The sequence below is a fragment of the Fusarium verticillioides genome, chromosome 7, assembly GCF_000149555.1.
Source record: "Fusarium verticillioides 7600 chromosome 7, whole genome shotgun sequence".
NCBI classification, from domain to species: domain Eukaryota; kingdom Fungi; phylum Ascomycota; class Sordariomycetes; order Hypocreales; family Nectriaceae; genus Fusarium; species Fusarium verticillioides.
In genome coordinates, this window is record NC_031681.1 from 823,338 (window position 1) to 835,469 (window position 12,132).

General features: G+C 46.8%; 4 protein-coding genes across 5 annotated transcripts; 2 read left to right on the forward strand and 2 right to left on the reverse strand.

Moving 5' to 3' along the window:
- Positions 1–1,294: 1,294 nt before the first annotated feature.
- On the forward strand, positions 1,295–1,675 carry FVEG_06802 (hypothetical protein; the record flags this gene model as incomplete). The annotated part of the gene is made up of 1 exon (XM_018895219.1): positions 1,295–1,675. One exon carries the CDS (start codon positions 1,295–1,297, stop codon positions 1,673–1,675), a length of 381 nt encoding a protein of 126 aa, XP_018752443.1.
- Positions 1,676–4,379: 2,704 nt separating this feature from the next.
- On the reverse strand, positions 4,380–6,579 carry FVEG_06803 (hypothetical protein). The gene is made up of 4 exons (XM_018895220.1): positions 5,486–6,579; positions 5,120–5,435; positions 4,846–5,071; positions 4,380–4,793 (listed from the first exon to the last, which is right to left on the reverse strand). Exons 1-4 carry the CDS (start codon positions 5,927–5,929, stop codon positions 4,475–4,477), a joined length of 1,305 nt encoding a protein of 434 aa, XP_018752444.1. The 5' UTR covers positions 5,930–6,579; the 3' UTR covers positions 4,380–4,474.
- Positions 6,580–8,555: 1,976 nt separating this feature from the next.
- FVEG_06804 (hypothetical protein) lies at positions 8,556–10,252 on the forward strand. Of its 2 annotated transcripts, none has more exons than XM_018895221.1 (2): positions 8,556–9,674; positions 9,722–10,252. In XM_018895221.1, the coding sequence occupies exons 1-2, from the start codon at positions 9,340–9,342 to the stop codon at positions 9,807–9,809; spliced, it is 423 nt and encodes a 140-aa protein (XP_018752445.1). In that variant the 5' UTR covers positions 8,556–9,339; the 3' UTR covers positions 9,810–10,252. The 2 variants fall into 2 exon arrangements, with proteins under 2 accessions (XP_018752445.1, XP_018752446.1); XM_018895222.1 differs by having other exon boundaries at positions 8,822–9,674; positions 9,726–10,252.
- Positions 10,253–11,143: 891 nt separating this feature from the next.
- FVEG_06805 (hypothetical protein) lies at positions 11,144–12,067 on the reverse strand (the record flags this gene model as incomplete). The annotated part of the gene is made up of 1 exon (XM_018895223.1): positions 11,144–12,067. The coding sequence occupies one exon, from the start codon at positions 12,065–12,067 to the stop codon at positions 11,144–11,146; it is 924 nt and encodes a 307-aa protein (XP_018752447.1).
- Between the last annotated feature and the right edge of the window lie 65 nt (positions 12,068–12,132).

Consider the following 12,132-nt stretch of genomic DNA (forward strand, 5'->3'; position numbering starts at 1 on the left):
TATCGAGTAATTACAAAGTCACAATCATCTACACAGCAGCCTTCTTTTTCTTTATGCCATACCTCAAGCATATCGTCAAGATAAACGCCAGTGAAACCCAAATCTGGTTACATTTCGAGGACTGCCTGCGGGTTAACATAACCCTTTTGGGATGGTCGAATGAGAGAGAGGCCAAACGCGGGGTACAGTAGCGTTATCGCGGGAGAGGGTGACGTAGATAGTTTCGAGATAGGGAGACGTATCTATGACACGGATGGGGAAATGCTTTACGGTTGTGGTGGGTGGGGTTGGGCTTCTTATCGTGATGTTGGAGTTGGAGTTGGTCAGATGATGGCTGTGTACGCTTCTGTAGATGGTCAAACACTCCGACATCCGCGCTGGATATGCATGTCCAGGTCATTTGCATAGTTCCGCGTTCTATGTCCTATAATTCAGTAGTGGAAAACGTCTTGGTGTTAGTTTGACCTTGTGACTGGGCTTGGGCAAGTATTGGCTAATCCTTCACATCCATCCCTTTATCGGATATTGACGCCAACCAGTAGTGGACGGACTCGTATACAAGTTACCCAGTCTTTCACAGAGGACAGTTTATTCTTAGCTTTAGCTAATATGATACAGCCAGTAAAATCAGCTGAATCTATAGTCGTTGTGTCTCCAGGTCTAAGGATGGAAGCGCCCTATGTCTGTAAGTTGATGGAGTCTTCTACTCAACCCAACTTGCGTGGAAAACTCCAGTGGTCTGTCTATTCTCGAGAGATATCGGTTTCTATCGTCACTTCCGCTCAAATCCGTAGCATTGTCGTATAAATGTACTCTGAATGGACCTTTTGAAGCATCGCATAATGGTCAATGATTTACGTGTCTTCGTACTTATGAATCAGCTAGTCGTAACAGGTTCAGCTATTGGAGAACACAGAAGAATATAAATAAATACAAGTTGAAAATAAATCAAAAATCGATTTGTTTCACTTCTCCCAGTCTTGCATATACAACTTTGATAGCTCACACTCAATGACTACCTACCAAGAGCTGTTTAGGGCCTATTGATCTATTGGTTTTTACAAACCATTGACATCAGAAACCATTACACCTGGTATTAATTAACAGCTCAAAATAGTAATACAGCTTACCATCATACGTATCGGAGATATAGTTATACACCCTGACGGGGATAGTGCTTATGTCCGCACCTCATAGGAAGATATAGGGTTCTGACATTCATATCAAATCTTACGTATTCCTCAACCTCATCTCTCCTCCTGCATCATCATCAAAACCATCTCAAATATCCAAAATGTGGGATACCTTCTTCTATCGCGGCGCCATCGCCATCTCCGCCGTCCCAGGCCTCATCGGCATCAACTCAATGCTCCGACCAGAAGCCACCCTCAAGATCGTCAAATTCCCCATCCCGACTGATCCTCAGAGCAGAAAGACCTGCTTATCCCTCGCACGCCTGCAAGGCGCGCGTAATATCGTCATCTCCTACCTCTTCATCAACAACGCCTTGACCGGAGACAAGAAGCTTATGGGGATGGGATTGCTTGGTGCTCTTTTCATGCTGGCGACTGATGGGTTTGTGAGCAAGTCGCTTATTGGAGGGAATGAGTGGTTTCATTGGGGATATATTCCTGTTTTTGTTGCTTTTATTGGTGGTTTGCTGTATGAGGCGTGAGGGATTGGGAGTGTATTGTTGGAAATGGGCGATGGCGGACTTCTACCCTTAAATCTCATATTCCATCGCTACTTGGAGGCTCGGGTCATGTTCCAGTTGAAAATGAAATTTCTTTCTAGCCTTGTCTCGTTAACGCTGCTACAACAGAGGAGACGAGGGTCAAAACTAGAAAGGATGCTTTTGTCATATAGCTCTTATGAATGAAACTACTGTTATCTGGCACTTTGATATTTATATAGTATAAGCCAGTCATCTCTGCTTAGCTGATTCATATAAGTTAATCCATCAACTCGTCCATGTTCGTTCCTTGATGCTGAACAATCCGGTTGCCGATTGTTGTTTTGTATCAACTCTGGGGACCTTTTATACTGAGTTATCATTAGTATAAAATTGTATCTAGCCATGATAACTATTTCCGGTCTGAAGGCTATAGATGTTTAAACTCGATGCCAGCATAATACCGCAAAGAAAAGTTCATTCCTGCCAGGCTATCCTCCCAAGACAGTTTTTACGAGGTCTACTTACCGTAGAGATACTTGACCATTTAAGCAGTCACCGAGGCATATCAATAGCTGGAAGGTAAAGTAGAAAATCTCTTGTTTTCACTTGGGTAACTATATCCTCCCAACTCCGTCTAAATATTTCAACACCATAACTCCCTAACCCTATGGAGCAATGACGATGAGAAGAATGCTGAACAAGAAAACACATTTACAACCATCTTACTTCAAGCCTGAATCTCTGCCAACAACATCTCCAAATCAAAGAACTCCCCCTCATCCTCCGAGGATAACCCTTCTGAAGACGGCAACGGCAACTCTAGAGATGGGGTTAAGTACACTGGCGTCATTTCAAGTTCTGAAGCAAGCGCCTTCTCCAGACAGACTGTCGTCCACCATAATCGAAGCATATGCTCTTTGATGACTTGTTGGTTTTCGCCGTCTTGCCACTCTGAAATCCCGGATTGACACGTTTCCGGATCGTCAAGCTGGAGTAGTCTTGCTATTGCTATACTCTGGCTGATGTAGATGACAGCTGACTTTGGGCGATTTGTAAAGTGGCAGTAATAAGCCTATACAACGGTCAACTCCCCTTCCCAAGACTTTTTGAAACAGTAGCTACCACTTACCATGAGATTTAATGTCTCCAGATTCTCCAATGTTAGAGTCTCTGAAATGGTAAACAGAGACACAGCTTGACCAAAAAGATCTAAGGGAGCTGAAGATTGATTGAAATCCCACGAGTCATTTATCTCTTCAGACTCTTGCTTTGGCTCTTTCTCTAGAGCTTGACCTAAGGCCAGAACAAGGGACAGTTGACAGAACCAATTTCTATCGTCGACGTGACTTATAGGCTGGGAGTATGTCTGCTGTATCCGATCTCTAAATCTCTGGCGGAGAAACCAGTGATATTCACTGTTTGCTCCTTCGAATATATGTAAAAGATGTGTAGCTTGCTTTTCTGATGGAAGCTTTACTAACATCTGAGACCCTAGTGGAAAGATTTGGATGAGTCTATTTTCTGATCTGGGGGTGTTTTCATATGTTGCACTCACCTCCATCCTCGGATTTTAAATGAAAAGGAACATATTCACCGGCTTCGCCCATTTGCAGTTGCTGACATGATTCAGTCTGTATATAAGGATGTAGTAAGGCGGAAATATCGGTCAGCTTTCGTATAAAGACTTCTGCTGGACATGATTCTTCCAAGTGGCTCGTTGCGCATGTAGGAGACAACTGGCTTGCATCGAAAAGCGCCGTTGAATCGTCCGTTCCAGTCAAAAAGCCGAACTGACTATTGATATTGGCCTTTTCTTCAATTTCGCGAAGATAACTCTCTGGCACAGTGATGAATTTATCTTTCTTTGGATATACGCATTCTCTATTTCGTTTAATGCACCGATGACATGGAGTATCTACATATGATCAGCCATAGCTTTGGATGCATAAATCGAGATACACGCCTCCACTGCATTTTAACTTTTGAGAATGGCATGCCGTGCAGGCCACGAGCTTGCGACCCTGGAATTTGCCCATGTTTGTTTAGTGCGGTGTGATGAGTACCGAGATGCCGGATAATGACGAGTCACATATATGAGACTCCACTAAGAAACCTTGAAGTTTCACGGTAGAGCCACCAAAAGGTCATGTAATTAATAAACAAAATGGATGTCTACTTAAAAGAATAAAAAGCAAAACTGAGACTATTTGCTACTTTATACGAAAAAGAACCCAGTGACTAGTAATGACCCAATAGGTCGAGATTAGTACCCTATAGGTACTCAGCTACCGTAAGGGCCAACTCTGACGCCACAGTGATAACGACAGGCGGGCATTCACGGCATTAGACTACATCTCTTCCGTCTAAAACGGGTAATTAACTTCCAGTCCGTCCTTGAATCAACAACTCAAACATCGCCACGGAGAAGATGAAGCGAGAAACAGAGCCGCTAGAGAAAACAACGCTAAATTTCAAGATACTGTAGTCCCAAACTTTAGCGTTCCCACGCAGATCCATACGAGCGGATCTCTCTCTAACTAGTGCATTGTCATGTGATGATTTCTGTTCCCTGTCTACATTGGCGGATCATCGGGGGGCAAGAAAACACCGAACCTTGATATAGGGTGTCAAAATAAACTAAGTAAAGAGTCCCCTAAGCTTGGGATAACTTTACCTAAAGATTTTTATCACTTAGGTTTAAGGTCCTGAGTTTTCTTTCCTCCCCTAGCGGATCTATTTTGATTTGAAAGATTTCCAGTCGTGAGATGTGAGTAAACTATCTACTACATCTACACCCCACTACAGACGACTACGGCTCCACGTCCATGGCAGCTTTCCCTCCGCTGGAGCGTTTCTGCCCTTCCAGCCCGTCAACTCGTTCAGGTCTCTGCGGGGAAAAGGATGAGGATCTTGGAAATCACCGGGCTTCTTTCCGAATTTCCAGCTCCAGAGATTCTTGAGACCTGAATCGAGGGAGTCCTCGAGGAGATCGACTACGTACTTTCCAATGATTGGGAGAAACTTGAAGCCGTGATTTGAACCAGCTGTTGCTATGTAAAGATTCTTTGTTTCGGGATAGGGGCAGATGCGGAAGTTGAGGTCTGAGGCCATGCCGTCCCTGGGAATATGATTAGGTATAAGTGGTTGGCTTGATAAGGAGGGTTACTTACCAGCATTGACGGGTGTGGACAAAGGGTCTATCTGCGAGCTCAGGGATCATTTCTCGAACAAACTTTCGAATCTCGACTTCAAGTTCCTTAGGGCATCCATCGAAAGGATAGTCACCCACCGAATGCAAGACTGAGGCACCAGGGTGCACATGGTTGAAATAGTTGGTCACAAGCCGAACACTGCATAGTTTAATGAGGCCATTCTCATCAGGAGGAAAGATTATGCCTATCCATATTAGCACTCCAATCATCACAGGTTTCAGTGCCCACATACCCTGCTCAAAGTCGTCAATGATGGGAATGTCCTTGTACTTTTCAATCTCATGTGGCTCCAGCTTCATCACACAGATTACCGAAGTCTCCGCTCTGACATCAGTTCTCGCTCCCTCGACAAGAGCCGGGAGACCTGCTCCAGCTGCAACAATGACCTTGTCGGCGCGATGAATCTCCCCGTTAGCGGCTACGGCACCCTTGCAGGTTCCGTCCTCGTGTAGGAGCTGCTTGATCTGGCCTGCACGGCCGGTGATGTACTTTGCGCCATTCCCCTCTGCAGCTTTGGCCATGCGGAGAAGGGCTTGGCCTGAGGGGACCTGAAGCAAGTCAGTGTTGATAATCGATAGATATGCAGTGTTGATGTTACCCAACCAGCCTGAGGGCTGTACAGATTAGTCCAGCTCGGAAACTCCCCAGTCAACGCAGGCCACTTCTCTCTGATCCTCTCAACATCCAGATACTCCACTCCCAGTCTGCCCTTCCTCTCGGCCAAATCCTTAGCGTTCTCCAACCACTGATTCGTCTCCTCATGACCCCCCATGATCCATCCCGACTCGCGATACAGGCCCGCAAAGAGAGAGTCTGGATCTTTCCACACAGCAAGGGTCTCGAGGCCGAGCTGGGCGTAGTACGGGTTGGGATAGTCTGCACGGATAACCTTGTTCAGGTCAGTGCCGGCTGAGTCGCGAGACGGGGCTTCGAAACGATCGACCACTGTGACGTTGGTGTAGCCGCGCTGGATGAGATGGTATGCGGTAGAGGTTCCAAAGACACCTCCGCCGATGATGAGAACAGATGGTTTACTACTCATGGTGGGGCAACTTGTAGAATGGATGATGTGATGTGATTCTAGTTGATGTCCTTTTTTCTGGTAGTGTTCTACGAGACGCAGCTGAATATTTATAGCCTTGAGCTGCGAGGCTGCGATGATTTGCTCGACGTTTAGCGAGTTCCCATGATTCCCTATCGAACCCGTCTGACAGCCTAAGTAAGAAAAGGGCAAAAATCCTCTGGTCTTGTTTTCTCATTCCTCCGCACTCCCCCGCAAACAATAAAGTTTTGGCGGTATCTCCAAACGCAACGCCCCCTCGAGAGATAACATTATGTACCTTAGATAAGGTACCTTACACGCTCAGCCTTAGCGTGCAGGCCAATTATTAGGTCATCGGACCACCGAGCGCTAGACGCCGAGGCCCAGCCCAGAATGATCATCTCTCGTTGACGTCGGGGTCGGGTGTTGCTCGAAAGCGAAGAACCCCACCGACATGGATCTCCGGTACAGGCTGCATTAGTGGCCGAACTGACACTAACTTACACGCATTAGTTTAATTTGCAAGGAGGGTTACGATGCTAGAGTGAGTGTGTCTTCAGTAATGTCGTGCTTTGTATGATTCGCAAGGAATACTTTATAAGTTTAGTAGTCTTGACCAGGGGCAGTTTTTGTGGCCAAGATGATGGCGGCAAGAATGGTTGGCGTTTGTCTCGGTTGTTGAGATTGAGTAGATATCATCTCTTTTCCGGGGGGAAGAGAGTGGAGGGGATTGGTCTATGATTGGCTGATTGTCATGATGTTTTCTCTGTTGCGCGATATCAGATGTAGAGATATCACATTCAGTCAGATCTTGTGGCGAATTTGAGATGCAGGGTCTTTGCCTACAGCCAACATCTTTCGTCATTAGGAGGGTTTGTTCACAAGACTAACAGGAAAGACGTCAAGGTTCACTGAACCAGACGTTGCTGAGGATACATATGCTTGTGTCAGTTGATTGTCAACCGTGACTGTGACCGTGACTGTGTAACTACAAACACGAGACTGGATGCTCACAAACATTCCACAGATGCCCTAATGTAAGCACCGCTTGTCAAACCCGATATCTAACCGCCCAAGCTGTCAGAACCGACCGGGCCTAAAGATCCGCTGTCAGTTATAACTTATTGTCTCTTCAGCCTCCCCTCTCCCTAAAAAGTGACATGTCCTATTCCCAACAGCCGTGTTCCAGACCCCCCTCCCCAAGCACAACGTGGCAACCGGGAGTCACCAGGTACAAGATGACGTAGCAAGAGCCCATGAATTATCGTAGCATGCGTCAGAAAATCTGATCCGACTTTTTTGATTGCAAGGGTTGGGCTCTGCATCACGATATCCCCCGCCCTTACATCTCACCGGAGTGGAAACACGGTCTGTACGACCCAAAAGCCCAGAATTCTTTTTTCTTTTTTTTTATATGCCGAAACCGTGTAGGTGTCTGTTGATCATCAAGCAAGATTGACGGTTTTGTATGCTGGTTAGGGTTGTATTTGGGGGGAGATACCCTTGCTTCAAAGGATGGAATGACTCTTGAAACTGGGCGGCAAGTGTGCTGACGGTTTGAGACATGATTCGTGAAATCACATTTTATAGGTGATATCATGTTTTCCATTCGGTGATAGGTGATGGAAGTGAACCATTGGATTGAAGTGATTGAGATAACTGCCAATTGTGATCCAATGCCTAATGATTGCGGTCACAGAACAAAACAGGGAGACAACACCCCTGAAGTCAAGCACTGACTGACAACAACCATGCCCTATAGGCTATAGGCTATAGGCTACGTCCACAAACATTTCTGAAACCGTACCTCAAAAGCAACTGGCATTCAGGATCTGCACGACATGCAATTAATTTGCTTCTCCCGAAGAAGAAATACATCACAACTCAACCTTCCAAAGCGATTCCATTTCTTCTCGTATCGCCCTCCTTGTCGTGCCCTGTCGTGCCCTGTCCTGTCACTGTCACTGTTATCTCTTTACTTTTTCCTCCTGTAGGGTGTGTGCTGTAGGTGTTGATTGCGCCGGGACCTATCGGCGTATTTTTCCCTCACTCTGAATGGATACCGAACCATTGTTTCGGGTGCATTAGCGCCAATGTCTCTCTCTCTTTTTTTTTCACCCCGCCCCTGTCTCCCTCGCTCCCTCTGTTCACCGCATATTTTAATTTGCTTTGCTTTGCTTTGCTTTGCTTTGCTTTGTGTAGCCCCAAACTCGACCTGACTTGACTTTCCCGTAGCCCGGATGCGTTTGCCGGTTAAAACATAATAATCGTCAGATCATCTTTTTGCGTATGGCCCTTCTTTTTGTTTCGGACTTGGCCGATGCGGGAGGAGACAAGATGGGAGGAGTTTCACTGTGTGTTACTCCTCCGTATGTCCGTCCACTCTACTCTGTATTTCTCTTTCGGTCAACTAGCTTGGCGATATCTACAGATCCAATCCATTACAGACTAGTTAGGCAGATGGCTCTATCGTGGGGAAGAGGGGCCAATAGATAGCTCCGAATACTCGGGATTAAAACAACCTCTCACTGATGTCATTGTCAATAATTAATGCCAGATCAGATGTCGGTTTTTTCCTCACACTCGCTCACTCACTCACTTCCACTTTCTCTTGGCCAATGTCACAGACGAGTCAAAATGCCACTTTCAAGTCCCGACTTATTTCCTTTTTCCTCCAAGGGTGCAGGTGGGCTAGACCTGGCCTGGCCCTGTCTACCTGTTTCTCATGGATCCCGTCTTGTCTTTTTCACGGTTGCACACACCCCGGAACCACTGCCGATCCCGCCACTGAGAGAAGAGAAAAGAGACAACACCATCTCTCTCATCCATGCCATCGTTTGACATGGTCCCCCTCTAAAAGTGCTTCTAGAAGAACTAGCACTCCCCTCTGAATAAGTAAACTTTAGCGGGCTGTGTCTTCTACTCTGGCTCTGACCTTTCACTGAACTCCATTGAGAGCACTAAAAGTCTGTCGTAGTGTTGGCCTTGTTGTCTCTTGTCTCGCATCATCTCATCATTTAATTGCTTCTTTTGTGCTGCGCCGTATTTTCCCCTTTTGTGTGGCTCCACCCGCTCAGACACACCCACGCCCAAGTCCACGCCCACGCAGCCCAAGCCCAGCACAAAGCGTGGCTCTGCTCACACACACTCTCTCACTTTTTCGGGGCGTTTCGCTCTTTGACAATTTCACATTCCATTTCAGAGACATTTTCAGCTCAGACCATATCATATTTCCCGTTTTCCCCGTCTCCCATCTACGTATATTTCCGTTTGTGTCCGTGTCTTATACTCGAGCCGCGCGTAAAACACTCTCACTTTGCACTTTCATCACACCTCGCCTGTCACTGTCACTGTGTCTTTTTTATATCTCACACGACCATCTTCGTCTGACTGACTGACTGTTACTCCAAATGAATACTCCAAACAGAGCTGCCGTTGTACATCCTCAATACGACGCCCAGTCTACCCAGCAATTACTCGCTCTTGTTCAACATCTCCAGGTTACGTCACGGACTATGGCCAGGCAGACACCCGCTTCCGACCAGAAGAACAGTGCCATCGTCACCGATATTGGCGACTATCTCATCCAGGCTGCGCAGGCTTGGGCGCAGATGACGGATGCTCTGGTGGAAAGCCGGCAGGTTCAGCAAGCAGTAGTTGATGCGCATGAACAAGCCATGGTCAACAATCATCTTTCCGATCTTTCTACTGTCGTCTCCATGGATGTTGATCTCACAAAGCTCTCGTATGTCAGCACGGTTGAAGTCTGCGACGTGACTGACAGATCAATAGCAAGATCCGCGATTTAACAGCGCAATTCTCACGAGATGTGCATCAAGTCTGGCAGAATGATGCGCCGTGTCCGGGGAAATCACCGTGACATATCAATCATCGAATAGAGATTCTTGGGATGGGTTCACTGGGTTATTTCATAGGCGTTTCTGGATTGATATCCGCATCTTGGTTGGAAAATTGCTGCGTTATTTCATTCATCACCCGGTCGCTAAAATTGCATATTCTGTTTTTTCTCCCACACGACTATCGTCTTCTGTGCACCTCCTGACCTGACCTCCGCTGTTGTGATGTCTGTGATAATCAAGTAGCTTGGCTTCCAGATCTGGATACATTCGTTATCTCGACATGGACAATGCTCAGCCAAACGACGCATGAAAATTTGCTCTGTGGATCAAGTGGCTTGAATCTATCCATAATATATGAAACTGCCAACGTATTCATGGACCTCGTCCAACCAACAAATTCGTGGCATGACTTTTCTGTCGGTGAGCCTCCTGACCCAAAGCCTGGAAGAGAGGCATATCATGACTCATGACCATGTGAGTGAGATGAGGCGTGTGTAAGAATGTTTTCATTCTTCGTCATCCGCAAGTTCTGCAACAAAGAGTCAGGATGATATCTCCGCTCAGCTCAGCTCAGCCTTATCAACTCCATTTTGGCATGTCGCATTTATTTATGTTTGTATTACCCAACCTTTCGGCATTTGTATTGGAAAGGGGCCTGGTATACACTTTGAGGCCACCACCCATGGATACCCGCTGCAGGGTCTTGCAGCCTCTAATGCATTATGCACAAACCTGGCATTGGCATTGGCACTGGCACTTCAGCTTTTGCTTTGCTGCCTTGTAGTGCCCTGATCGAGCAGCAGCCCGTTAGCCCGGTCTTTGGTCAGATTAAACCCCGCATAAAAAATCTGCAGCATGAACCATAGAAAAATGTTTCTTGGGGGCTTGAAAATGCACGCGACATTTTCAACCACCGATTTCCATCACTCTCTGCATTCGCCTATCAGCTGAGTTGCCCGACCAAATTGGCCGTTGCTCATGACTTGGGTCATTGCGTGTCCTTCCTATAGTAGAAGGTCTATAAGACATTACTAATTTCAGATTATTCCAATGTGGTATTACAAATTATCATTGGTAGAAGAAGGCTGCTTTGTAGGTTGTTGCTCATTCACCCTACAGACATTTGCATAGCACGAGGTTGAAAAACAATGATCAGACTCTATACCATAAACGACAGTGAGAGGGGGCTTTGGTTCAGTTTGTATATTCAAAAAAGAATCCATGAAGACACAGAGCAAATAAGCAAATTCCCTTCCATGTCAAGTAAGTTCCATGACCATGTCATTGCCTTCTATCCTCCACCAAGCCAATGCCGAATTCCGAAACCAAAATTGAATCCTTTCCAGCTCCTGCCTTACTCCGATACCTTGTCCTTGCCCTTATCCTCGTCCTTATTCTCTGTAGGACCAACTCCGCCAGAGCTGGCCTCAGTGATACCATCTTTAACATCACTGGCCTCGATGTCAGACTTGAGAGAACCAGCCTCCGCCAGATCGACATTAATAAAGTTAGGCTGATCGGTCTTGGTCTCTGTAGTACCGGCCTCAACAGGTTCAGCTTCGGGTCCAGGCTCTGAGGCAACAGACTTGGTTGCAGCAGGCTCATCTGTGATAGGTTCAGAGCCAGCAGACTTGGTAGCACTAGTGTCATCCGCAACAGGCTTTTTGGTAGGAGACCCGGTAGCTTCAGACTCGGCTACGGCAGATTTATCAAGAGAAGTCTTATCTGTGATTGGCTCAACGACAACAGGTTTGGGGGTACCAGGCGCACTAGCATGAGGCCTTTCGGTAGCAAATTCGGTAGCAGTAGTCTCAGCTATGACAGATGGACCAGCAACAGGTTCATCTGAAATAGCCTTGGTAGTAGTAGACTCCGCAGTACTAGGCCTCAGAGCATCGGGCTTAGCAGTACTAAGCCTAGTAATAGTAGGCTGAGAAGTGGCGGGGGAAGATGGACGAGGCGTGGGAGGGCACGGAACAAGAGATCTGGATTTTTGCAGGTCAAAACCAAACTCATCTCGTCCATGCACTTCGTCCAACTCGTCAGGGACCTCAAACTCATCAGGATGAATGAGATTCAGGGGACCACCTGGACATGCCGGGGGGACTGAGTACTCAGAGTAGTCAGAAGAGTTCTCACTACTGCTCCCTGATCGCTGGTCTTGCCCAGGGCCGTAGGGGTGATTGGAGTGTCGAGCATTCTCATGCTTGCGACGAGTGCAGCAGCAACAGCAGGTCAAGACCTTGGCGATGAAGAAGAGGGGGCGAAAGTCAGGCATGTTTGCGGTGATGAGTGGGGGTAAATTTTGGGGAATGCGTGTTCAAGGGGGAGATTTGTGTGATT